This window comes from Phyllopteryx taeniolatus, chromosome 7 (genome assembly GCF_024500385.1).
Source record: "Phyllopteryx taeniolatus isolate TA_2022b chromosome 7, UOR_Ptae_1.2, whole genome shotgun sequence".
Classification (NCBI taxonomy): domain Eukaryota; kingdom Metazoa; phylum Chordata; class Actinopteri; order Syngnathiformes; family Syngnathidae; genus Phyllopteryx; species Phyllopteryx taeniolatus.
In genome coordinates, this window is record NC_084508.1 from 13,360,723 (window position 1) to 13,388,664 (window position 27,942).

The 27,942-nt window shown below is 45.0% G+C and overlaps 1 protein-coding gene across 1 annotated transcript; it reads left to right on the forward strand.

The window, feature by feature from the left end:
- The first annotated feature begins 619 nt into the window (after nucleotides 1-619).
- On the forward strand, nucleotides 620-27,932 carry midn (midnolin). The gene is made up of 8 exons (XM_061778376.1): nucleotides 620-1,078; nucleotides 2,455-2,686; nucleotides 4,702-4,789; nucleotides 4,879-4,941; nucleotides 16,131-16,667; nucleotides 17,226-17,349; nucleotides 17,458-17,781; nucleotides 24,000-27,932. The coding sequence occupies exons 1-8, from the start codon at nucleotides 1,009-1,011 to the stop codon at nucleotides 24,260-24,262; spliced, it is 1,701 nt and encodes a 566-aa protein (XP_061634360.1). The 5' UTR covers nucleotides 620-1,008; the 3' UTR covers nucleotides 24,263-27,932.
- The last annotated feature ends 10 nt before the right edge of the window (nucleotides 27,933-27,942 follow it).

Here is a 27,942-nt window from a genome sequence, read left to right on the forward strand (position 1 = left end):
CCACCTGCATGAAATAGATTAATTCAAATGAATAGAACAACAATGTAGTACCTATAACGTAGTAACTTTCACCTGAATCCTATTTGTTCCTGGTAGTCTTGCCATGTAACAGTGTACAAACATGTTGTAACTGTACTTGAGCAGAATTTGTACCCATCTGTAAGTTACTTCAAAAATACAATTTCATTCAACTTTGACTTTTACTCCATTTCCTAAATAAAATGTATACTTTTACTCCAGTACATTTCCACTAGCCACCATTGTCATTTGTTACTCCAAAGTAAAATCTGAATAAATTATTGATGACAAGATTTGTAATATCAGAAAATTACTGTTCAATAAGTAATATTCTACAAGGTGACTTAAATTTCATCAATTCTCATCAAGTTACTTTCTATTACGATACGTATACTTTGACTCAAGTTTTTTTCCCCAGATACGTTATTCAAAATATTGGTTCCTGGATATGACGAGTTTGTTTACAAATGTACCTTATATCCAGGGGGCGTGGTCAGTAACCTTTCGTGCTGACGTCACAGCCCACTGACAACCCCGGCACGTAATTAACAAGAAAAAAAATGTTTTATTGCCGTTAAGGTCGTACGGAAACACGCTTGTGGTTTTCAATTGTCCCTTTCAACTTTTGTGCAGGTCAGACGAGTGGGTCAGACACTAAGTACCACTGCAAACTATTTATTTCAACATTTCGTCATGGCGTTTGGAACATTCTTTCCCCGCCGGCTTACGGAAATAGAACGAAGCGACCTTTAGAGGACAAGTCCACCTTAAATAAATAAAACAAAAAAAATCATTGACATCACATCCGAGGAGTCTCCTTAAGAGGCGCCTCGCCGACGTTCTTGAGCCCGAGAGAGAGGCACTGTAGACCGGATAGATAGCTAAGAAGCAACGGGCGGAAGCGTTTTCGTACACCTTGTGGATATTTCGTTTCACTCACCTTCTTTTTTGGGGGAATTCGCCTCTGTTCTGTTCGGTTTTATACCTTACATGCCAAAGCTGGGGGAACAAATTGGACCTACTTCCACGCGAAGCTTCGCGGTTTTCGCCACAGTCATCGGTAAGTACTGTACACCTTTTGAATAATGACTAAACTATGTAATATTCGTCTGCTTTTGAGGCCAAAACGTTAGCCGGCTTAGTAGCCGGCTCGTGTTAATTAAAACAATAACTTGTACGTCATTGTTGTGCTTGTGGTAGTGATAGCCTACTATCGTTTTTTTTAATTGTAAAAAGAAAATAAAAAATAAGAGGGTTGGGTCTCTATTATAAAATATGTTGTATTAAAAAAAAATTAACAATAGGCCACTACGAATTGTATGCCATTATGAAACAATATTATTAGGCAACTCCTTGGATTGATATAACCTCCTTGGTGGCCACTTGGTGGCGATCGAGTTCTTCTAACGTGGAAGGTGGGCTAACTTTTCTCCAAGAAGAACAGGCATAACTACAGCAAATTTATATTTATATGCTATAAATATTGAAGTTTAAAAAAATGCTCTATGATGGCACATTTTGAGAAATACACACATATATTTAGTCTTAGTTTACATACTCAAATAGATCCATTGATTAAACTCATTCTTATATTCAATATATTCATTGCTCGTTCTAGTTTAGTGTTGCACACCACATAGAGAACCCAATCACACACATGCAGGCATGCAAGGAGACGTGTCGGAGTAAAGTGTGCAAACAGTGCTGCACCCATTGAGCTTTATGCAGTCACTTAATAGCAAATTTCTTTTTATTTATTTATTTTTTGTTTTACTTTTACTGCCCGATGTCATAGAAAATCGATGGATGGATAGTATTGCAATGTGTTGCTTCCACAAGAGACAGAACAGTATCCAGCCTCATTATTATAAATGATTGCTTGAATGAGATGCTGGGATGTATTATTATTAATATTTTTATTTTTAAACATATATTGGTGTAAATGTGGTGAAATTAGAGCGTTGTGGTCTTCATTGGCTTTATCTATGCTGTCATTTATTATGAATGGCTTTTAAGTCGCTTGCCCTCCACGTGGGTGTAAACCTCGCCCCCCTATTGGCTCGTCCCCGGGTGAGCTCTCTCGCCATTGGTCCGCCGTGCAGGGGGTTTGTCTTTAGAGTCGACGCTGGATCTTCGGGATACTTTTTGTGTGCGCGACCACGCTCATTGTCGCTCGTGTTCCACGGGAGCCTGCGCAGGTACGATTGAAGCCCTACGTCGCGTCGAGCGTACTTAAATACCGAGAGGAATATACGTGCTTTTGTGTGGCGTGGACGAGCCTCCCCTTTTGTGGTATTCACTCATCCATGTAGCATTGAGCTGCGGGGACACTATAGCGACGGATCGCTCACCTCCACGCCCTCCTCCTGCTCTTCTTATTCTCCCTCGTCGACTCCAACACCTCCGGTTCATCCTCCACCTTCCCGCGACCCACAGGTTATCGGATGGACCAGCATCCCAGCGCCCGGAGCTGCACCAGCCGCGGGGCTTCTTCGTCCTGCGAGGCTCTCCCCGCCGAGCCCTCCATGAACCTGCACATCCACTCCACCACCGGCACCCGCTTCGAGCTCTCGCTGCCCCAGGAGGAGACCGTGGACGGGCTGAAGAGGAGGCTCTCGCAGCGGCTCAAAGTACCCAAAGAGAGGCTCGCCTTGCTGCACAAAGAAACGTGAGTCAAATATTTCACGTTAAGTGTGTATCGTAGTACACGTTTGAGTAGGAAAAATACATTTAGTCTGAGGAACTCTTTCTTGGCTGCAAGGGTGGGAAACGTCCAGCCCGTGGCCCAGCCATGCATTTCTCAAACCATGGAAGAACTGCTATAGAAAGTCTAAATGTACATATGTAATCATATTCAACATGCATTCGATCATTGCATCGTATTTTTACAGTATGGCCTTCTGAGGACTGAAACTGCAATGGAAAAAGGTTCCACAACCCTCATTTAGTGGTAGTACTGCAGCTAAACATGCATAAAATTGCATAAAACATTCTGGCAATGTGTCAATAATCACTTTCAATGTTATTTATGGAAAGACCTTTTGATATGAGTTTTTAAGGGGGTCCAACTTAGAACACACATTCAAAGAAGCTCTCAAATATCCATCTGCCCAAAAGCCTTCCATCCACCATACGTATCTAACGACCACGGCATAATGCAACATGACATAATTCAAGCGAGTGCGCACACAATCATACATTGAACAGCACTAAGACATAATGCTGGACGTAACACAGAAAAATGTCAAAAATCAAACTCAACCTCTTATTTTTGCTCATCTTATTCTGAGAGGTATTCAGGAAACAATGTGTTTATTATTATCCTGGTTACATGGATTTGTTATATCTTAAACATTAGGAGCCGCTCTCAGTACGATGAAGTACTAAATGTATTATATTAAAACTCGGCATAAGGGTAGATTGCGCAGGTGTACCCAATGTTATTGCAATGGTGTCGCAATTATACACAAGGGGACACGTCGGTCACTGGGAGGGTATTGATGGGACGATGCATTGATTAATCCCTCCCACCTTCTAAACAGGGAGGCCAGAATGAATTGATAATGCTTGGTGCGTGTGAGTGAGAGAGACAGAGAGAAAGATAGAGAGACTCATATAAGTGTCAATGCAAGTAACCTTACACAAATCCAATTTTATGGAGTTCCATCAGGGATTATTTTTTTTCTCTTTTCGTAACCCCATGTTACATGTCACGGGTGAGTCATGCTCTTTTTGATTTCAGCAGACTTTTGGGTGTGGGTTGTCCGTCGCAGTGGCGCGGAAGGGTGGGCGCCGCCTAGATGGTTGTGGCTTTTCTTATTCTAACTGAAGTGAAACCATAACGCTGGAGTATTAGCAAGTGGCTAAGTGAATGAATGAAGGCCAGGTTAAGTGGGGTTTAACAAAAGCGCAGGTGGTGTTATGCAAAAAGTAAGTAGGGAGAGGGGGCTTTAGAAGATGCAAACAGTATGTATTGTTTTTCTGCCTATACCCACTCTTGCCCATTGTAATCACATCATCCTTTAAAACCTGCACTCCCCCCTTTAAAAAAAAATAAATAAATAAATAAAAAAATAATAATTAAAAAAAAAACATCCGCTCCTGCCCTTATAACTGTAGATCAGCTAGAAAGTCTGTGCCGGGGGTCTTTTGTTCAGCTGCACAGGGTGAGATTTGGGTCACGCTGGCTTTTCACTCAGCTGTCCATCGCAGGTTATTGTGTCAGTCATGTGTATTGCGTCACATAACATGCACCGGAAAGCTCCCTTTTAATACAGGACTAAGTTATTTCACTGATCATCAAGCAGGCTATTTAATTCAAATTGATGTCTTCTGTGTTCTTCATCATTACTTGTATGCAGTATATGCCCAATTTATGATGTGTTTTAGTACATTTGGTGAAGGAACCAGCTATATGGATCATAAATCGCACTCCTCAGTATAACACACAACCTCAAATGCCGCAAAATATCCACTGCGAGCAATTGTCAGAGCCTCGCTATGCTTGAAATTGAAATATGACAGCCAGTCAATACTTCCCCTTCACCCTCGGCTCTTTTTCCAAACTAGTTTTGTAGTCGGCACGCCCCCGTGGCTGGAGTGTGTGTGCGTGTGTGTGTGTTTGTGTGAAGAGCGACATTGTCAGCACAGTCTAATTATCTTGTTCCTCCCCGAACCCCGCAGCAGACTAAGTTCAGGCAAACTCCAGGATCTTGGCGTCTCCGATGGGAGCAAGTTAACACTCGTACCGACCGTCGAAGCAGGATTAATGGTGAGGCCAGCCTGCTTATCTGTCTGCCGTTTGAACACGCTGTTAATTTATTCACTTTTTAAAAAAATATGCCTTGTTTTTCTTCACAGTCTCAAGCATCAAGACCTGAGCAGTCAGTAATGCAAGCCTTGGAGAGCTTAACTGAAACGCAGGTAAGAAGTCAGCATGGTTATTAGAGTTGATTGCTTTGGGAACTTGGTCCTGGTCAGGTTCATTTTCAAAGTGAATGGCAGTCATTAGGTGTCTTCTTTTATTGGTGCTTAAATGTTGAAAGGGGGTTCTTCCCTGGGCCCCAAACTTATCACGACTTACACATATTCCATGTATTGCCATAACACGAACATATACAGGGGGTCCTCGGTTTACAGCGGTGATGTAACACAAGTTTGCAAGTTGGAACGTACCATGTCTATCACGAAGCTTCACTAACACACTAATAAGGTCATAATTACAGCCCATAAATAAAAAAGTAAAACTTTAAAACAGTAAGTAATGTGGTAACTAAGTGTGTCTTTTAGTGCTTCTGGATGATGTTATATCATGGCGCAAACTAGTTCTAGTGTGCCATTTGTAACTGTCGTATGTTGAGACCCTCGTAAACTGACGACGCCTTCATCAAACATGAATTTACTTCAGTGAACATAAACCAAAAAGCCCTTTGCCAAGAAATTTTACTGTGGCCCATGTAGTGGCCCCTGACAACAGTTTGGGAAACCTTGCAAAATATCCTTGATTACCAGATTAAAGGACAGTAAAAAAAAAAAAAACTGTGGGCACCTTCAGAAGACATTGTGAGTCATGCACAGTCTCATGCATGTCATCGGTTGACACGCTACCTGTTGTTACATCACCTCAAACCTGATTCATTCCTTTGTCAGGTTGCTTGCACCACCACGTCAACACAACTAAACTGCACAAAAGGAACCACACAAATTACACCAGACCAAAGAGGGCTACTGTGAAAGCCTGGTTTGAGCTACTGTATTGTGTGTGTTTGTGAGAAGGGCAACTTTATCACTCCAGCAATGCTGTAGAAAGCGGATGAGCCTCTAAAGCACAAGCCTCTTTCCCTTGTCTTAATCTCCACCTCTTAAACAAGCCCATTGAGCGTCATGTGTTAAGATATAACAGGGAGCAACACCCTCCTGTATCCTAGTAACATTTGCAGTTTATATGTGGAAGTGCCAGCCCTTCTACCTCCATGGTTCATGTAACACTCACATGTCCAGGCAAGTTTCCAGGAAGTGCGCTGGGGCCTCACTCGCTCATAAACCCTTGCGCTGGATTGTCAGATGAACACCAGCTTCATGACAGCCAGTTGTGCGGTGGTGGGCCCCGACACGTTGCAGTTAAAGTAAAACCGCTTCGCCAGATTCCGTCGAAATGTTTCTACGTCTTTCAGTCCGCATCAGGGTATGACTCAACCTCGGCAATTGATAGCGACGTCTAGGTGACCGAGGCGGCCAGGCCAAACACGCACACAGGCGACAGCGTGACGTAGGAAGCACATGCAGTGACTTCCTTTCGCAACGTTGTGTAATTGCAAGATGCATGGAGACGTGTCAGAGTCAATTTCAAAACCAAAGTAGATGAGGATGCGAATTTAGCAACCTATTAGTGAATTTGCATAAACTGTGTTAGGTTTTGTGGCCTCAAACGTTTGGGTCATAAACCTCTGCCTAGTTGTCAGCAAACAAGGGATAGGCCTTTTTCTTATTTTCCCCAGGTGGCTCTTCCGCCATAGTTTCAGCAAAGCTCTTGAAGCCCAAAACGTCAGCCAGAGAGGGCTGATTCCCCCCCCCCCCCCCCCCGACCCCACAGATCATTTTACTAATATACTACTGTCAGGTCAGAAGGACAGCTTTATGTTGTTGTTGTTTTTTTTGTAAATTGCAAAACTCCCTTTAACATTCGGGGATAGAATTATGACTTATGGGATTGCGTGCAGCTCTGCGCTTATTGCACAAAGCTGTCCGGTGACATCAGAGCGCAGTTTGGCCTGACTTAGCTCCCCGATGTGAACTTGGTTGGCCGTGGTGAGGCTGTGAACTCGTAGCACCGAAGAACAAGATGACTTCATGTGTGTAGGTGTGTGTCAGCAGATGGTTGCTCGCACTTGTGAGCAGTAGTGGGCTGCCTATCGAGCTCTTCATCTTTGCATCTTAACTGTCAGTTGATGCATCAACTTTGAATATTGTTCACCCTTGTCTCGATTCCCGGGTTGGCCTCTTAGACGCATTAGTAGTCGTGTGTGCTTTTCTGTGGAATTTCTTGCGCTACATTATTGCTGTGCTCATCCTTGTTGCAAAACTAATTACAATAGCACAGTCTGGGTCAATGTGGTCAGCCTGATAGCTGGGTAAAAGGTTACAATAAAGGCATTCAGCAGCTTTAGTGTGTTTTTATCCAAAGAAATTGATTCTGCTTTATAATTCATGAAGCGGAACGGGACGATATAGATCGCGCTAAGATTTGATTGGAAAATAGGAACACCAAAGCTTTCCACATTCGACCCCCACCCCCTCTTCCCCTTTAATGCTGGGGCTATCAAAAATCAATCAATGCACTTAGCTCTTAAAAGTGTCTGACACGATAACTGATACCCAAAAATAGCCTGAGGGAAATGTATGCGTGTGTTTGGCAGACTTGGGGTTGCGGGGGTTAGCTGTGGTAGCCTGAGACGCTAACCTATGAACCTTTCCAGACCTCGCATATCCCCCTAACACCCACATGTGTTTTCGCCATATGAATTGGATATTTAATATACTATATTTCCTTAAATAGTGGTGGTCTTGCTAATAGACTGTCTGCCGCCTGGTCGGCATTGCAAATGAGTCTTCTGAATTGCCTTACATGGATAAATAAAGTTAAATAAAATGGACGGCAGCCCCTATTAGGTGTAGAATGCATCATCCACTTAAATAGAGTAAGTGTAATTATGTCAGTTCATAGACTCTATTGTTAACACATGGACGGGTGAACTTCTGAGCCCATTTGGAATGTTGCTAACAAAATAGAAGCACCTACCAAGGCATGTAAACGGACTCTCAAATTAAGTGAGGAGTTTTATTGCAAGTTGTAAATGAGACCCCTGTGTTGTGTTAAAGATGATGGAGTTATGTGGAAAGGGCATCTTGAACGATGATTAGCCATCCAGCAGACTGAACAGCTTTATTCTGTTTTAAACTTCAATTTTGCTTGACATGAATTGTAAAATGCTAGTACCATTGTTTAATATTAGGACAACTGGCCCCATTTCCAGATGAGTAAATCAACACCTCCCGTGTATTTGTGGAAATACGGTTTATACAGGTATATAATATATATTAACAAACTATCCATAGTTCAAAGTAAGCGGAATAATAAAAATGGAATTGGCCGGTCTTTATTGAAATGAGTCAGGGATCTCCCAAGCAGCTATCAATTAAACGGACTCACCGCCTCAGTTTGAGCGTGACGACAAGGACAATCCTGGTCGCCTTTTAATTCCTGCTCTGCCACCTCAATAGAGACTCTATGCATGACATCTAATTGGCGTTAAGCGCCTGCCTACTGACAGCCCATCAAAGCACAGCTCTAGGCCGTGCTACTCTCGTCATCAACCTTATATGGTTAGTGTGTACATCTTACATATGCACATCCCAGAAGAACAGCAACGTTGGAAAGGATGTATTTAAGAGGATTTCTCCTCCTGTCCAGAGACTGATGAGACGTCTCTTAGGAAAATGTAAGACGAGCGCTGAAAGCGGCATATTCACAATTTTGGGGCGTTCGTTGGCATCGATGTCCTCTCTCCAACTATTGATCTTGGCATTTGACAGAAACAGAAGGATTATGTATCCCTTCTTAGCACACAAGGGACTATTTCCTCATTGATGCACATTGATGTTGGAATAAAACCCAACCAGGCAAGCAAACAGGCAGGCAGGCATCACCCTTACCATCCCCCCCGTTGCCCTTCCCCCGCATGCAGCCACCTCTTTGTTCCTGTCTTAAAGCACCAAACCTGACCAACTGACAAACCCTTCAAGGCATCACAGTGATTGAGGTTTTGTGGTGGACTTTTTAACTCCCCGCACCCATGCATCGGCTTTCATCTACACGCATCCATAGGCGGACCTCACCATCTTCCCGAATGAATGCCTTGGCCTTGGCTTGGGCTGCAAATTGACAAATTTCCTCTTGAATGCTAACAGATTGCTTTGGGGGGAGACTGTGTTTTTGCCATAGCTGGGCATCCCCGCTGATGACGCCCCCCACCCCACCCATATACATTTGCTGTCCTCGCACACACTTCCCTCATCCTTGCACACTTCCTCCTCCACAGGGAGCGACAGATCACGCTCATTGCCATTGGGTCTTGGAGCAGAGTGACGCAAATGTGTGTCATCTGAAAGTCGGAAGAGGAACCTTTGGGGTCACCCTCACCTCGTTCTGTTTGCTTTGCCTCCTGTGAAGGGGCAGAGGAGGAAAGTCCTCTGCCTCTGCTGTTACACAGCAAAATATGCTTATTCCTGCGCTCATATAGTGAAGATCTGCTAGAACAGAATATAGAATAACTGTTTTGTGCCTGCGTACATCTCCTTGCAAGGGCTCAATTTCTCTTTTCAGTCATGGATGGTAGTTAATCAGCTGCATTGACACTACTGGAAATCATTATAATTGGATTTAGAAGATGGGAGTGCCAGGAAACTGAAGAATGACTCAATGTGTTGGTCAATAGCATGCCCTCCTCGCCACTCTCTGAAATGAAGGCTTTTTAAATGCATGCATCTTAAAGTTCTTTTCTCTTTTAGAATGGAAATTTTCCCTTTTTTTTGTTACCTAAACGTGAATTAAAATTGAGATAATAGACAATGTTTCGATAATGGCGAGGCCCCATTGAGTCGCTGCTCATGTAAATGGCGGCCTTGGAAATAGAATTAATAAGATGATCACACAGCCTTTTAGCACCTGTGTAATCCCCCTTTGTGATGTATTAATGCATGGCAGGAGGGGGGATGGGGAGTGGGGGTTGTCAAAGGTGTGTTTGCAGGGGATTTCGTTTGTGTGCATGGGCCGGCATCCATTTTTAATGTCCGCCTCTTTTATTCGCTCCCGCACACGGCGGCGAGACCAATTTCTCCATCTATAGCCATTGTTTTTGTATTCCACTGGCGACGCAGAGCTTTTGTGATTCGAGTAGCAGACGTCGTGACCGCTGGGGGTGCTGAGTGGGTGGACGAAGACGGGAAAATTGCATGTATGATGGCCACTACCAAGTCTAATGAGGTCAATTAGATTGCACTGTCAAAGAACTTGGGCAAAGGACAAATTATTTACAGAACCCCAAGCAGGATTTTGTCTGGGTTCACTGATAATTGAATGACAGCAGCATTTGAAAGTATATCTAAAATTGGAGAAGGAATGTGTGCTGAGTGTTCAGTCCGGGCATGTGTGAATACGTCATTCAAAACAGTAATGGCCTTACACAACGCTGCAGAAACATTTGTTCTTATATCACTACTGTGTCCTGCAGATTTGCATTACTTACCAAAATTTTACATCACAAATCACATATATGCCAATGAAATGTATTCAAAGGACTGTTTTGCCGGTCTAACCGCCCACCACTTGCCTAGCAATGGCATTAGTATTTTCAGTCCTATTTTTTTCAAGTCAATGTTAATGTTTTGACACATCTCATGTATGCATGAAACTTTCCAGTGTATTCGTTCTTACTGAATTGATGTCACATAAACGTATCCTCCATCTGTCATACTGTGTCAACCAATGAGCTCCAGTCTTCTCATATTGAGGCTGCTCTAGTTTGTGTTTGGCTGGAGCCGTGACCACAAGGAGTGGCTTTAGTGGGAACTTAATTTCACCGTTATGAATGCTATTTCCTGACCGTCTCTGTTTCATATCAGGCGGTATTACTCATGCCAGTCTTCCTAATGCGGTCTTTGAAAAGCCCCTGGCTGCTTTTATGATTTGGTGCATGATGCAAGTCATTGATTTTTTTATTTTTTTTTCCTCTTCTTTTAAGAGCAAGCAAGTTATTGCATCTTTAGCTGGTCCGTGTTTGCACAAAGACTGTCAATATTGTCCCGGTGCGATCAAACCACATCAGTCGATAGGTGGGTTAATAAGAATGGCTTCGACAGGTGAGCGGCTTTATCGAAACCAGAATATGGCCGCATGAGACAGCCTAGCCCCCTCCTCTTCTCTCCACCATCCTGTCCCGTCCTCCAAGCCTCTATCCTCTTTCTCGGGCACAAAGCTGCTCAGTTGTTCATGAATGTCAGCTAGGCACTGCCAGCTCCCTCGATCTTCTTCCCCTCCCTCTCCCTTCTTGCTTCCTTATCTCCACTGCTGTACTTCCGCTTAGTGTGCAAAGGAAGAACGACTGCAAATGAGTTCCTTGAACCACAGGGACCCCAATAAATAAAACTGTCATCCAGAGAAGAAAAAAAGGGAAGGAGCCAGAGGCACATCCTCACTGAATATTTCATCACCCACCACCACCACAACCACCAATACACCCTGCCCCCACCACCCGCATCCGCCATTCCCCCTTCTCTCACCATCTTCTCTCAACCCCTCCTCCTCTCACTGCCCCTTATCATGCTCGTCTCCCATCCCTGTATGGCAACCACAGCCTCCCACCAAACAAAATACCAGCACCTAAATATGACAACACTGTGGTATTTCAAGAGGGAACAGCGTCTTCATGAACATCACCAAGCCTGGGCTAATCACGCGTGTCGTCTTCAGCAAATGTACACCTTGTTCTTCCCTTTGCATATCATGCAGTCGCTGCATGTGAAAGGGAACAATGCAAGGTTGGCTTCAAGTGAGGCCCCTCCGTTCTGCTCGTCTTGGGTCTCTTATAACAAACCACTACAGAAGTTGCTTTTGTAAAGCTTTGGAATTCAAGTGTGCTGCGAGGAGCACCGGTGGGGGGAAATAAAGATTGCAGAGAGGCGTAGGATGAGGAGGAGGGTTTCAGACATGCCTAGAAGCCTCTCTTTTGTTTGCCTGTGATGTTCCAGAAAGATCTATCTGGTGTTTGTCCTGACGTCAATGGTAGCCAGCCACATTGGCTCTCTCTTGGCTGGGGTCCTGAGAGCAGACAGGGATGTTTGGACTGGAGCTGAGCTGCTATAGCTGAGACCTCTGGGAATCATTCACTAGCCAGCTCGACAGCACTTGAAAACTCCTCCCCCCTGCCTCATTCCCTCACCGCACACACAAAAAAACACACACACAGAGACTTAACAGACACCCTCCTCTTGTTTCCCCTCTCACAGTCTCTGTCCGTCTGGAAGAGCCTTGTTGCCACACGATTGCTCCCGGCAATGTGGCCGCTGGCAAGCAGACTGTGCTGTGTCATTACCCTCCCCCCCCCCAATCCCCCCTCCTTCAGGAAACAGGGCCCCGTTTCAGGTGTTGCACTCGGCAGCCCTCACCCCCGCCCCGGATCCTCAAGCTGCTTCTTTGCGGGCTCCTCGTGCGTGCCTCTGTCTGGATTCCACACCTGAAGATTTACTTTGGCTCTGCTTTGTTTATCATTTGTCGAAACAAAAGTCGAAATGCGCTCTGTTATTTGTGTATTTGCTGATTTTGGCCTTTTGATTTGTTTTGTCTAAACTAAAGGTTGCGGTGGTGCAAGCATGTACGACTGGAGACCCTTTTGTGAGTCAGACGTATCGGTTTGCAAACAATTTTAGCTTGAAAACACGTGTGAGGCACCAAATTGGTTTTGTGAGTCAACTGTGACAAAAAATTGCCGTAGGAGGTAAAAAATAAAGAGGCAATTTTTTTGTTTTTACTAAACTTAGACTTGAGGTTGGAAGCTTTGTCTACTGAACATCCATCCATGCATTTTCCGAACCGCTTCTCCTCCAGGTGTGCTGGAGCCTATCCCAGCTGACTCTGGACGAGAGGGAGGATACACCATGAACTGGTTGCCAGCCAATCGCAGGGCACATATAGACAAACAACCATTTGCACTCACATTCACACCTACGGGCAATTTTAGAGCCTTCAATTAACCTGCCATGCATGTTTTTGTGATGTGGGAGGAAACCGGAGTACCTGGAGAACACCCACGGAGGCATGAGGAGAACATGCAAACTCCACACAGGCGAGGCCGATTTTAACCCGCAACCTCAGAACTCTGAGGCAGATGTGCTGACCAGTCGTCCATCGTGCCGCGTCTGCTGAACACACACTTAAATATAAATTTAAGAGGAACAAGAGCACCCATAGCACAGAGATTATGGTCAAGTCTTGGGGGCAAGGCCAAAAATTGTGCTTTGTGGCCACTCGAAAACTGCATTTTGTAGACTAATGATGATATTTAGTTAAACATGGTCCGACTTTTTAAAAAAAAAGTGTTCATATAATATACACAGGCAACGATATTCAAAAGACAATTCTGTTTGGTAAGAGTGAGCAACTACAGGCCTGGCATGCATTTTACAGCATTGTTTTAGCAGGTAACTTTCACTGTCTTTACCAGGTTGTTGTTGACTGAACATAACCTTCAACATGTGCAAAATCAATTAGCCTATCTAGAATATTTATTAGCTAAAAGGCAGTTTAAGGAAACATTTCATCCAAACCTGGAATCTCTTCTGGATCCACGGGAACACAATGTAACAAGGTCTTACAACACGTTACAAGCTGATTCGATGAGAACTGACAGAATGATTATTGTCTAAACATGTTAAACTCTTAATTGCTGCCAAATGCACAATCTGTATTCGATCTGGATGAAAGTTGGTTTATATTGCAGCTCTTGCAATACGTAAGATGTGGTTTTTCACGCTCCAAATTTTCAAGGGGACATCAGCAGAAGAATAACTGCACAAGTGCACTTTGTTCAAAAACAAAAACGGGTTGAACTAAGATGCACACATACAATGATTATGCTGTGTGCAAAGGTAATTTGTTCTTTTTCCTGACGCTCTTGTGCTGTAGAATGAAGGTTTGTTATATAAATCTACCTGTAAGTCCTGTACAAACAAAACAGGCCGCACCAGGGTGGAGCTTGCAGTGATGGCGAGAAACTTCTCAGGAGGGTTCCACCCCATCTTTCAACCTTCCTCAAACCAAACACCAGTTTGACCCCCCACCCCAACAATACTTGTTCTCTTGACATCTGCCAACTACCCACCACCTGACCCTCACTTCTAGGATTGCACCTTCTCCCAAATATGTTACGTTGTCTATTATGCCCTTGCCAAAACCCCTCACATGCGGCGCCCAACCCTGTTTTCACACCCTGCCTCGGGCCTGCTGGGTTTGTCATTTTACCACAACAGTGTCATCATGGTGGGTGTGGACTATATCAACAAGACCCTGATAGGCAGCGTTTACACTCTCAAACTGCTGGGTTTATGTTCATCTCAAAAGCCTCCCCTGTATGCTGATTGTAGTCACCTTTTTATTTACTTTTGAAATGTTGCCATGAGCTCATCCTTGTCCTTTCAGCTGCCTTTCCTTTTTTTTTTTTTTTGTTGCACGCCCATGTCAATACCAACTTGCAAAGGTCACCCTGACAGTATGGCGTGGCGACGGTCAATAGAGAAATAAATAAGCAGCCCTGGTGAAAGAGGAGTGATTGAGGGCAGAGCCTGCTGATTGACAGGGTTAACCACCGGCCAACATCTCAGGAGCACGCCCAAAAGTCTTGACAGGGTGACACCTGGGCTCTTTTTTTTCCCTAAGCCTCTTTCACACACGTCAGAACTATAACACATCAGAGTCGTAACAAAAGAGCCAGAATTTTTCTGCCTTTTTTTTTGTATAACCCAACAAAGCGAGTTGCAGCAACTGTGGGTGCTTTCGCACAGCAACAAGGCATTCCCACAATCAGTTAATTGGATGTGTCGGGTGTCAAACTTTACCCCCTTTTTGAATATTGCCTGATCGACTTCATCCCCCCCATTCGCCGATCGTACCATTTAAGCAGAACAGCAACGTGATAGGGGAAAACAAAGACACTTTCACAGGCTTGATTCTGCTTTGGTTGCCCCTACTTTCCTCCGCTCCATTCCTTGCCTCTCCATTCTTATCCATCTTCCTGTTTTCCCTGAATATCCTCCCTCCCTTATGTCCTACCAAACCTCCCTTTATAGACTCAAAGCTTGCGAGCTGTAGGAGATGTTGAAACCCTATTGGACAGACACATCACGATGCATTTGCGACTGCTAAGGCTTTCAGACGCTAAGAAATCTTTGTGCCCTCTGAGTGACTCTCACAATGAAACACACATCACATGCACACATGGTTTTAGCAGCGAGTGGCAAAAAGATGCAGCAAAGTCACATGCGTGCCAAGGCCAGGACAACAAAACGTTTGTTGTTTAATGTGAATCCTCTAGCCAAGTTGTGACAAATCTGCTGTGTCTGTGTGGATTTCTTGTGTGCCCATCCGGGCCACTGGCGGGTCAGTGAATACCCATCGAGACACACACACACACACACACATTTGGCCTCCGTTGCTGTTGTGAGTCCTCCAAAAATGGGCATCGCTTCCAGATCCGCCATACACAATTGTCCATTTTGTGCGTGTGTGGCGGGTGGGGTGTATTTCCTGGACGGAGGACTGATTTTTCAGGCCCTAAGCCAGAGAGAAGGGTGGCTTTTGTCCGCGCACTGAATGACACTGCTGACTAAGAACGGGCCCAAAGGCAGTGGTAGGCGAGTGAGAGTGGGCTCTGTTTGTGTGTTTTCAAACAGTCAGCCTCATCCAGCAGATGTAAATAGCCCAGTGTTATAGAATGGTGATTGATTGTAGGATTGGCCTAATGTGGTGCGTCTGTGTCTCCATTAGAGTGGGAGCTCAAAGCTCTGTTGTTTGTGCTTCAACGGCTGTCCAGTGTTCACTGACAGAAGAGGAAGTCAACGCGCAGGGGAGATTCTCAGTTTTTGACTGCAACAGTTCTCAGTTGCCTCTGCCAATGAGGCTGTATTCATCAGCCAGTTTGTTGGTAATGGGCATTATTGTGAAATAAACTAAAAGCATGGGACAAGGATAAACCCATTACAATTTGGCAGACTTACTTCGAATCTCATTAGTTGTCCAGTGTAGCGGGGAAATGAACAATCGGTATGTCTTTGACCAGTCGTACAGTCGTCACTTGAGTTTCTGTTGAATGGATGGACAACCTGCTATCATGTCATGAATGATGTTGTTATTGTTGTTTGTCTCTATATCTCTTTCCTTTCACTTTTGGCTCAGATCAAACCACAAATGACAAGTGAAGCACTTTGCAATGTTAGTGTTAGTCCATAGTTCTGCAATTAACTGGCTCGCTGGCTGTATTGAAAATCAAATCTTTTCTCTATAGGTCAGCGACTTCCTGTCTGGCCGCTCTCCCCTCACGCTGGCCCTCCGCGTGGGTGATCACATGATGTTTGTCCAGCTCCAGCTGGCAGCACAGCAGTCGGGCGGTCCGCAGCTCCAGCACAGGCACCTTATCACCCGGGGCAACTCAGATGCCACGATGGGCCAGCGCACAGGACAGCCTTGTCTCCCTCAACCGCACTCCCACCTCCACTCTCATTATCCACACAGCCCCCACTTGCCTCAGCCAGGCACCTCCTTATCCTCTTCCACGAGCACCTCGACCTTCCCTCTTCCCTCCACACAGCACCAGTCTCTGCCCCCAATTTACAATCAGTCCCCGTCGTCTGCTCCTCACTGCAACCCAGCCACCCCTCCTCCTCCTTCCCGCTCCCCTCCCATGTCTCATGTCCCCGGGAGTCTGTTCCGGTCTCCTCCCCATCACCTGCGGGACCACCACCACTACCACCAGCCTTCCTCAGGCCAGAGCAGCCACAACATGAGCCAGGCCAGCCCTGTAGCCCCCGTTTTGTGCCCAGAGGTAAACCTGAAATATCATCCTACTATGCATGATGCTGGATTAAAATGTCTGGGAATTGTTGCTTGTCGGTAATATAGCTACCGTCTTCGGAGGTTTGTGCCTATGAGAATAGCGTTTCAAAAAATTACAAGACCAAAACATCGAACCAAAATATCTGACCAAATTGCCCCAAAAGTGCAACAGAACTTTACTTTTTATTGTGCTAAACTGTTAACATGTCACGGCCACTGATGTGGGAATGCTGGTTCCCTGCACTAGAAATAAAGATATAGTTTAGGAGTTACATAACTCCCACGTCCAGGTGGTATTGCTGAGGTTTGACTTTCACTCTTAAATTAGTTGCCCAAGTTTACAAGTTTAGTCCGGTCTTACTTTGTGGTAACTTAATACTGTGTCATTTTAGTGGGTAGTGTGACCCGCAGATACTATTGCTTTTTACGTACATTGTACTAGTAGTGGTTTCAGCATCATGACGTAACTGTCACTTAGCACTGGGTGCTCTTCTACTGAAATTGAAACATGATGATAGACTCAATTTACTCCCATTGATTGTTCCAGGCCAGCTGCAGCACCAGCAGCCCCAGTAGTGGCACCAGTTCCTCAACGCGCTCCCGTAAACCTGGTGCCATCATTGAGAGCTTTGTGAACCACGCTCCTGGAGTCTTTTCAGGGACCTTTTCAGGTGAGATTTATTGATGCACTGAGCAATAAACATGCACTCCCCTCTTGAGGGTGTGAGCGGGGCTATATTTAGAGATGTGGTGTATTACTCTGCTTCCTCACTTCTCAGGCACTTTGCACCCCAACTGTCAGGACAGCAATGGCCGCCCCAGGCGAGATATAGGTACCATTCTTCAGATTCTCAATGACCTCCTGAGCGCCACACGCCACTACCAGGGGATGCCGCCGTCCCTCACCCAGCTTCGCTACCAAACCCAGTGCAGCACGCCCAGCTCGCCGTCCCCGTCACCGCCTCCCTCGCCCCCAGTGGTCGGCACGACTGGACTCTCCGCCAAAGCTACCTCGGTGCCCACTGGCAACCCCAGCAGCCCTCCACCGGCCCTTCATCCACTGGTGCAGTGCCAGAGCCAGATCCGCATGTGCAAGCCCCCTGGTGAGTGACTCTACACATGAAAGCATGACATGGAATCACAGGCACACAAACAGGCGCATTAATTCACTGTGCATCCTTTTGAAGCTCTCATGGAGCAGATGTTCCTGCTGTTGCCTTGAAAGACCGTGTGTTCATTTGCAGTTCATCATTTTCTTGATCAGCTCATTTTTTTGCCTTGATAACGTGCCAAAGAAAAAGTGGAATGAAACAACCTAAGAAGTTAGGATATCTTTTTGTGTTGAGATGGAGGAGAAAAGGGGAAGGGGTTGCTTTCCTAAGAAATGCGATACAAGCATCTCCAGACTTGTTCAGTCAGCCGTCACTTGTCACGCAGCAAGTTGGCTTTGTTTATGTGCACCAAGGAGATAGGTTTACCCCTCCCACCCCGGGCAAAGCTATGTTTAGAGTAGATTAGGCTTTGGCTGCTTTAAGACGACAGGGGTTTGTACAGGTCTGGACTAGTAGGGACTGAACAACGCTGGACACACCCATGCCCAAGGGCAGGGCTGGTGCAGGTGCTGCAGTTCAGATGACACTCTTTTAAAGCACCTTTCCGGCCGGAGACACTAGATTTGGAGTGTCAGACAGATGTCCAGCACAGATAACATTGAGCCAGTGTTGTAAGGTTACACTAAGAGAAAACAGCATTGTCTTGTGTGGCCTCCTTATCTCCTTTTGGGGAAATGGAGTTTGGTGAAGTAGTCCGTTGGGCTCAGTCCTGAGATGCAATGAATCTTTTTCAATGTTGGCTTTTGTGTGAGTAGAATAGAGGTTCAGTTTTAGCAGCTGACTGACTAAGAGTGTACTGTCAGTCGAGCATCCCCCTGTATCACCCCTAGTGCCCTCAAAAGTGTCCAGTGAACAGTTGGAATAACACAGTCTTATTTTCCTAACTTAAGGAAGACCTTTCCCTCACTGCCTCCACCCCTGTTACTCCCACCCTCCCCTTGTCCTGTCTCTACATCTGCACTCACCAGCCCACATATTGAACCCCCCCCCATATGCTGTCCAAAAACAGCCTCGCCTGTAAAATCCATCTGTCCATCTTCCTCCTATTCACCCTCCCCCGCTTCGTTTTCCATGCCTGTGTTGTGCATCAATACTGTACATTCTCTGTGTTCATTTGGCCTTTAAATAGATTTAGTCTGAACTTCAGCACTGGGGAGTTGTTACAACCACAACACTAAGCCTTCATTCATCATACGGGTGCTGAATCCTGTCCTTTAGCCAGCCAACTGCCCATGGATTGACCATGGCTTCCAGTGGAGGAAAAAAAAGAATGGGTCAAAGAGAAGCTTGTCTTGTGCCCTGTTTTGACACTACAGCCCTTGCCCCAACTTCCTGCTCACCATCTAAACTTCTGGGAACTGATATGAATGGGGAACCAGCTGTGTCAAACCCGGTCTGGCTCACTGAGACAATAAACCCTGGTCTCTGGCATCCTGTTTCGCCTGATGTCCTAAGGAAGCCATTGACTCAGCGAGCTTGGGCAACCTTATCTGCCGACACCTGACGGACGACTTACTGGACTTAACACTGCAGCTTAACTCCACTTCACAGCGGCCTGCCTCCATTCAGCTGCAGGACTAACCAGTGCGTTCCGTCTGCCTAAGTATGTGTGCACACTTATACTTGAGACAGGCTCTTGAAAATGTCACATAGCTCGGTTCTCTCCAGAGAGCCTTTACCCTTTTCCACTGCAAGTTCATGTACGGGGAGGATAAGACAAGCGTAAATAAAAAAGCTTGACACACTCCGCCTCAAACGCCTGGTTAAAAGCTTGGATTCATGGCTCTGGTGAAAGGAGTTGCTGAGTTTGAGGATTTTTCAGCTTAGGACTGACGGCCTGGCAGGCTGATTGTTGGATAAATTCCATTACTTGGGAGGGTGAACCTCCCTCCAGCCCTCCTGCCCAGTCAACACCATTGTGTAGGGGCCAGGGACAGGGGCTGCATACAGGGCACCAGGCTGAGCCATTGTAGAGTAGAGGAAGGGAGGGCTTTGGGATTATAGTGCTGCCTTTTACTCCTTCTCCCACTGCAGCTGCCTTAGTTCAACACAGGCCCACAGAATAGAGCTCTGAAAGCTCCTGCGCCCCCGTCCCCCACCTTCCGGATCTCTTCACCCCCAGTTGTCCCCTTTAGATTTGTCAGGTCACGTTAGCGTCCAGGGAAAACCAAAGGGGAAGGGCGGGTGAGGGAGAATCTGAGATATTTTCCTCTCTGCATTTAAGATCTGACGAGCTTGAACTGATTGCATCGCACCCGTTATCCATCGCTAAGACCCTGCACACACGTGCGGCGGCAGCAAAGTGAGCTCAGCGACCGGTGACGCAGTATAGCGCGGCGCTATCGAGCGAAAAGGCAGTCAAGCACATCAGGTGCCCTTTCATTGTCGACAAGCAGAGAAGAAGGGGGAATGCAAATGAAGTCTATAAGTCATTGAAGAGCATGTGTCCCTGCAGGGTTGTCAGTGGCCTTTCACTTGCTGTCACAAGGCTCATTTTAGCCCACCGTTTATGATTGGCGGTGCATCTTATTGGCCGGTTAGCTGTTTTGTACAACAGAGCTACATGGTTTCTCAGGTGGCTGGCATTGGCAGCTCAGAATATCAAGTTAAAGTCATTTTACTATACCAAAGAAACCTTCAGTCCTTGGTTTGATTGTTTCTGAATGTTAGTCAATAAAGCAAGTTATTGCTTACCTCTTCATTGCAAACTTGTAATGATTTCAATCATTAAGCTCCATCAGTCCTTGTCCACAAAGGTTTAATTGAAGGCCCAACAACATATAAGAACTCCATTTGGCTTTGATTCAACTTTTGTGGATAGGGACTCACGTTGCAGTCTCCCCTGGACGACTGAGAATTTACAAAGACATGAGAGTCCTTAAATATTGTTTAAGTTCATCTTAATGCAGCTTTGTTTGGTTTATTGTTTACCAAAGGAAATCAAAACCAGAATATTAAACCCTTTGTTCCACCAGCCAGAACAGTTTTTTTTTTGTTTTGTTTTGTTTTTTGTGTGCAGAAGATTCTATTATACTACACACTATGTAACCTTCCAACAAATTCCAAAAGAAGACACTGTAAACATAGGACAACTATAATGACGGACATCCAGCATTTCCGTGGTCTTCCCATTTCATTCCTGTGTGACTTTTCTCTGTCGACCGATCGGCAGACTGCAGGCTAGCTCCACCCTTTAGGTGTTGGGTACTAAATAGTTTCACAGTATCTGACAACTTCTGACACTGAAAAGGCAAAAACTGTATTGAGCTCCCGGGTCATAAAAGAGGTTGCTTTTAGCAAACACTGTGTTAGCTGTCCCCCTTCTTCGTCTTTTGTTCTCTGGTTACCACTCCCCAAATTTCCCAAACATACACTTGGAAGATCAGGCATCACATCAAAGCAAACAGCCTCGAGCATTGCCACAAATGAACACCAATCTTAGTGCCATTAATAAAATAAACATCCATGTTCCCCTTGTGTCTTGCTACTGCATCCCCTCAATTCTTTTACCCTCCTCCAACTCCTGCCCTTCTCCCTTGGTCTTGATGCAGGGCTGGGCTAACACATCGGTTATTCATAGATCACTTCTTCTTCTTTGTCTTCTCCTTCTCCTCCTACTCCTCCTCCTTCTTCTTCTCAGTCTCTGTGGCTACCACAGGGCGTCTGTCAAAATATAAGCGGACAAAATTTAATTGTTTTTCTCTCCAATTCACTTCCTATTTCTCTCTGAGTCCTCCAAGGGTATTGTGCTCACGTCAAAACTCCACAGTCAGGCTCTGGGCCAGCCAGCCAGCATGCATGCATGCATGTGCGTGTGTGTGTGTGTGTGGGAGCATGGACTGTCCCTCTTAGCCAACCCTAATAATAGCCCTACTGTCATAAACATAGACTGGAGATCCCTGCGGCCAGCTGTGTCCGGCCCAGCCGCCCAGGGCTCCGGTAGTGACGTTGATGAATGGTCACGCGCGCACACACACACACACACACGCACACGCACACTCTCACACTCACTTTGGTGGCGCTCCAAGCACATTCCCTAAACACTTGCCAAGCCAAAGGCCGTAGACCTCCTACTGCACCATCAAACTTCTTTTATACTCTCTGTCGGTTGTATCAGCGACGGCTTGTTAGAAAGTAGAATTGAATGTGCGGCCATATTTTTGACATAAGGGGAAACAGGAGGACTGGAGAGGGAACAAGAGCCTTGCTGCGATGTATAAGAGTGTCACATGGAGCTGGGGCAAAGGGACAATGGTCTGAATGTAGGAGACCCCCTGCTCTGTTCCTTAGAAATGTCATTTTAACATCCTTGCTGATCTCCAGCAACCAACGCCAGCAAATTTCCCATTCACAGTGGCTTGTATTTATAGCAGCAAAGGAAAAAGGCTCAAGGGGGGAAAAACCAAATGAAGCCCATGCTGGGTTGACAAGTCATTTCGATGGGGGTAGAGCAAAGGAGGGCACAATCGATTGGGGAAAACTGCCACCGACGCCTGATCCTTTACCCTCCGCCCTCCATCCCCGCTCTGCCCCTGGGGGAGGAATTCCTTAGCCCTCCCCTCCAGTATCCTTCCTCACACTGCCCCACCCAGCAGCATCCCTTGGGCAAAGAGAGGAGGAAGGTGGAAATCAAGATGGAGGTAGTGGGTGAGGTGGGGGGCGGTGGGCTTCGGGTCAATGAGCTGAAAGTAGGAAGCCATGAAGGAAGAAAAAAAATTGAAGAAAAAGCCAATCTCCCTGGCTCTCTCGCTCTCTCTCACCGCGTACAATTTCCATTCGCTTGCATTTTCTATTGAAAGCCAATAGCGTTGTCCTGCGCTTGAGATGGATGGCTGCACTAGAGCTAAGGTTTAATCAATAGGTCTTTTTAATTTGCCATCGATCCACGTTAAAAGCTACTGCTGCTGTTGCTGTGTGTGCCGTGTACGTGTGTGTGCATGCACTGTTTCGCCCCCGTATTGTGTGTGTGTGTGTGTGTTTATATGCGCAAATATGTGATGCCGGATCAGAGCCACAGCTAGGCGATGGGCCGCCCCGCTTTGCTTTATCGACATGGGAGCCTGTTATTTCATTATTTAATTCTCAGACAGATACGAATGCAGCTAGCTAATAGATTGTGGTTACGCCGTCTACCTTCCTTCTGAGCCCTGTATACAGTATATATAAATACTATATACTGTACATGTGTATATAAATGTGTGTGTGTGTGTGTAAATATACTGCTTAAGATGCATATCAGCAAGCATCTTTACATGTTACATGGCAGTATTACTGATTTTCAAGTCAATTATTGTTGAACCAGAATGTTGGCTCCTAACTAACAGAGTCATGGTTAACGAAAACAAATACGCCACACTGCAATTTTTCACTTTTTGTTTACAGTCCAGCCTTGGTTGTTTATGATTGATTCTCAGTGCGATAAGGCTCCGCCCACTCATTGATAAGCTGCTATTTGAAGCCTGAAAATGCTATTTGTAAGCGAATTAAACGGATGGATGTTGTGGTCATGTAAATGTGTCCTTGGTGACTGTAATAAACTCACATGGTGCATCATGCTTATGATAAGACAGGCAACGCTCTCTTTGAAGGTTCTGAACGCCTGTTTCTATGCCAATACTGTTTTTCCACAAAATTGTGGTTTGGCTGAACATTTTGGTGCTTAAAAACCTGTACAATTTTATAGATGTCAGATTTATACAGTAACCTTAAACTTGTAATTTTAGCGTATTCTGGATTAGATTTTTGTCTTCCATAACTACTTCAGGTGATGACCCTCCGGCGCTTTCCATACCATTGTTGTGTTGGGTCCTGGAGGCTGAATAAAGTATTGCAACACTACAGTGTACTTACTCGCCACAATTTACAGGAGCAACCAATAAACGGTTGGAAGCAATGATACTCAACCTCTTCCCTATTTGCCGAACTGCACAGACGTATTGGTATTAACAATATGTAGTATTGTTTCATTTTTTAAGGCGAGGTATCTCTGTACCTTTGTAGTACCGGAATACTGTACAACCCTTGCAAGCAATAATAATATCCTGTTCTTCCCACAAGAAAGAACAAGAACAGGAACCCAGACAAGAAACACAAAACAAACTCTGATCAGGCTGTGGATGCTGTATATTTACACCAAATTGTGTGATTATTATTATTCCACCCCCCCAAAAAAACCCCATCTAACTCAGTTTTCTTCTCTCCTGATCCAGGTGACCGAGTCCGGCAAACGGAGAACCGTGCCACCCGCTGCAAGGTGGAGCGCTTGCAGCTGCTGATGCAGCAGAAGCGCCTGCGCCGGAAGGCCCGGCGGGACCAGCGCGGCCCCTACCATTGGCTGCCCAACCGCAAGGCGGGCCGCAGCAACAGCAACAGCAGCATGTCCAGCGACGGCTCCCTGGACCTGGACTTTGACGACTCCGTGTGGAAGCCCGACGTCAAGGCCGACTTGAAGTCCGAGTTTGTCATGGCCTGAAAGGAAGAAGGATGTGAAAAGCAAAGTTCGGGCGAGTTTGCAGCGGGCAGGGGAGCGGATCAACAGGGGGGCAGGCATGAGTGTGTGATGATAGGAATGACCCCCTTGTAGACTTCAATCACATTATCCTTCACAGCAACAGGACTTAGTCTGATGCTTGGATTTGGACTCTTCACGTACGGTCTCATGACAAAGATGAAACCTTGAATATAAGCATAGCAGAATTCCGTGGGTGGTGGTGGTATTTTTTTGACGTGTGTGTATGTGAGAGAGAGAGATAAGGCACACACTGGACAGTGACTTAGAGCTCCAAGTGGACTTCCCAACAGGACACAAGCACCAGATGCCTCAGTGTTCTCTCCCAAACCGCCCAACAATGGCAGAGCCGCCGAACTCTTTGGAATATTGCGATGGGCATTCTTTACTGATCTCCAAACTCACTCGAGCAGTCCGCTTCTGACCTGTTACAGGCTGGTTCAATGTTGTTTGTTTTTTAAACATTCTATTTTCTGAAGCAGAAAAAAAGATGTAGCATTGTTCACAAAGCATTCAGGTTTTCATAGAACAGTTCAAAACGTTGATTTGCACAGGATATTGATTTCTAACTAGTGTGCAGAAATAATATGGAAGTATTGATATCAACCTCAGTGATCGTAATGATTTAAGGGTTGACAGAAAGTGCTTTAGATGGGGGATTTTAAAATCTTTACAAAAACGAATTATGACATTTAATAAGAAAAAAAATCTTTTTTATTTTATAAAAACCTTGCTGTTTTCCAAAAACAGCAGCCGTCTGCGGCTTCGTGGTTGACTACCAATAAACATCCATTCAGTCGTTCATGAGTTCACAGCGGTCTAATGACACGCAACTCACAACCCAAGTAGTTTATGTACATAAATGTGACGACTGGCAAAGATTTATTAGGCTGTGTGTTGTTCGTCCCCCCTCATATTTGTCGTTTTCTCCTAAGTTTATCCAATCAGCTAATTATATCCCCTCCCTCACAACCATTTTAAGTTCCTCTAGCAATTATATTTTTATGGACAAAGTGGGGGGAAAAGTGTGATCAGTTTGTTACCTAGTGCCTCCACCAGGACATCCATGAACATATCACAGTTTTGCTGCTACACACCTTGACAAAAAAATGAAAAAAAAAAAGTGTCAGGAAGCGTTTTCTTTGCATGCGGATGATGTTGGGATGAAATGGACAAAGGAGAGCAGAGGTGAGGGTTCACATGCATGATTTTTTTTATGAAAATTAAAAAAAAAAAAAAAAAAAATGCTGCTTTTGTTAAGGTTTTTGTCATTATTACTTGTGCGTGTTCAGGGGGAGGCAGACAAAAAACAGTACTGAAAGTATTAACGGCAAACCAGAACAGATGATTTTAAGTGTGACACCCCCCCCTCCACTGAACCATTCATGTTAAGTGACAATGAAGTTGGAACCTTACAACGCAACCAATCCCCCCGCCCCCCCGCCCCCCCCAAAAAAAAAAAAAAACACCTAGAAACTATTAAGCCCTCTTTCATGCCAGGAGACTGAGGATCATGTATGGACGCATTCGCGGAGACCCGAGGAACCAGCGGAATGTTTTCCACGGAACTTTGTTCAAACTATCGAGCGCCCCGCCACGATTGCACTCCCAGGAGGTTGCAGTGAGAGATTACCTTTTTTGGGGTGAACCTCATATTTTTGTTAAGTGGCCTTACCTTTCACTAAGAAATTGGAGACAATGGGGACGGGAATGTTTGTTTGTTTTTGTGTCGACTTGTCATCAAGGCACCACTTTCATGGCCATTTTTACACTGCCTGTATCAGCCCACGTTTGTCCACCTGCTTTTTTTGTTGCTATTCTCTATAAATGACACAAAATGGAGGTACAAAGTCAGAAGTGGCAATTCTCTGCTTTTGGAAGTAGTGTCCCAAAAAAACCCACCAAAAAAAAAAAAAACCCCTCAAACATCCTTTAGGAGTAGCAACGGAGGTGGGACAGACCCTGTGTAGCCCATTTTATACTGAATGTAAAAAACATTTTTCCACTTTTTCCCCATTCTGTATAAACTGCAATGACACGGAATAGGGAGGCAAAGTCAACTTTGCAGTTGTCCACCTTCAGAGGTAATATTTGCCTGTAAAAGATGACATGTTTCCTCCTTATTCCACCATTCTGTTTAAACTGCACCGATACGAAATGGGGAGAGTAAGTTGGCTTGTTGGCTGTCCATCCTCAGAGGCCACCATTTTCCTCATGTCTTTTTCGTGTAGTTGTTGTATAGGAAAAGTCTCCTACACGGACATGGAGGACGGAGTTGTCTCCGCAATTTTCTGCCTTTAGAGGTATTATGAGAAGCCCCTCTTTCACTGTCTACATGGGGTGTCGCCATTTTTCCCTATCTTGTGAAAGCCAGCACCTGTATAAACTGCTTTGCAATTTTCCAGCTTTGTAGTATCTCCCTGTAATAGCCGGCATTTTCCTTCCCCCTTTCCGTGTCGCTGGTGTGTATAAACTTCATCAAAACGGACTTGGAGGACGTTAACCTCCCCGTGTAGTCTGTTTTATATAGCATGTAAAACCCCACATTTTCTTAATTTTCCGACTTCTGAGGAAGTATTAGATCAGCGTGTGAAGGTATTGTGCAATGCTGTCTCTCTCGACCTTTCCCGCCTTTGCTGGGCTCTGTGTAAAAGGCAAAGGTGGATAAATAGTGGGTCTTTTTTTTTGTTTTTTTTTGTTTTTTTTTAGCAGGATCTGTGTAAAAGTGGCTAATGTCTCCCAAGGACACGGGGCATGTGTTGTTTTGTGTTTTCTAGCTGGTGGAGTCTCTATTCTGTCAAGGCTTCTGTGCCTTAAGTGTTGCCCTTGCTGTGTCGATGAAAAGTTGCGATGTTCCTCAACGACTGTCTTCATTTCGTCATCCCGACCTCACATCCCTGCAAAAAAAAGAGAAAAAAAGAGGGTAAATTTGAACTGTTCACGCTATTAACATGGCACGAAAGAGCCAGAAAGGTCCTGTGAGGACCACATGCACTTCCTGTTCCCTCGGATCCAACATTACCAAAAGGACAGTTTACCCGCCCGCCCCTCCACTCCCTTGTCAAATTCTATTTATTTTCTTTTTGTATATCTATGAACTATACTCTGTGTGTGCCTCACTCCTGTGTGAAATTGAAAAACAAGACAAATGATGATAGAGCATTACAGAGAAGGATACAAAAAACAAACATTGTCAATGAAATTCCAGATCACAACAGTTTCAGTTGCCTGTTCTTTCTTGTAGCCAACTATTGAAGTTGTACCAGATTCAAGAATACAATTTACAATGTTCTAGCTCTAGACCGGTGTAGCACATGTGTGACTGTATTAATTTATGAAACCAAAATGGTAACTGTGAATTACAGTTTTTTTTTTTTGTGCATTTTTTTCTTCTTTTTTTTTTTTAAGTCGGGGGGGGGGGGGGAACAAGGCAGCAGCATCTCTTGCTCGTGTCTGGATTTTATTTTGTTTTTTTGTTGGTGGAAATATAACAGAAACAAACCATGTTTCTCAAAAAAAAGAAAAAAAGAATATATGAATATATTTTTTTCTTAAGCAATACATTTCAGTGTGACTTGTGATAGAACATTTTCTTTTTTTAGGTAATAAATAAAAAGCCAAAATGAAAATACAAGCTTGTATCC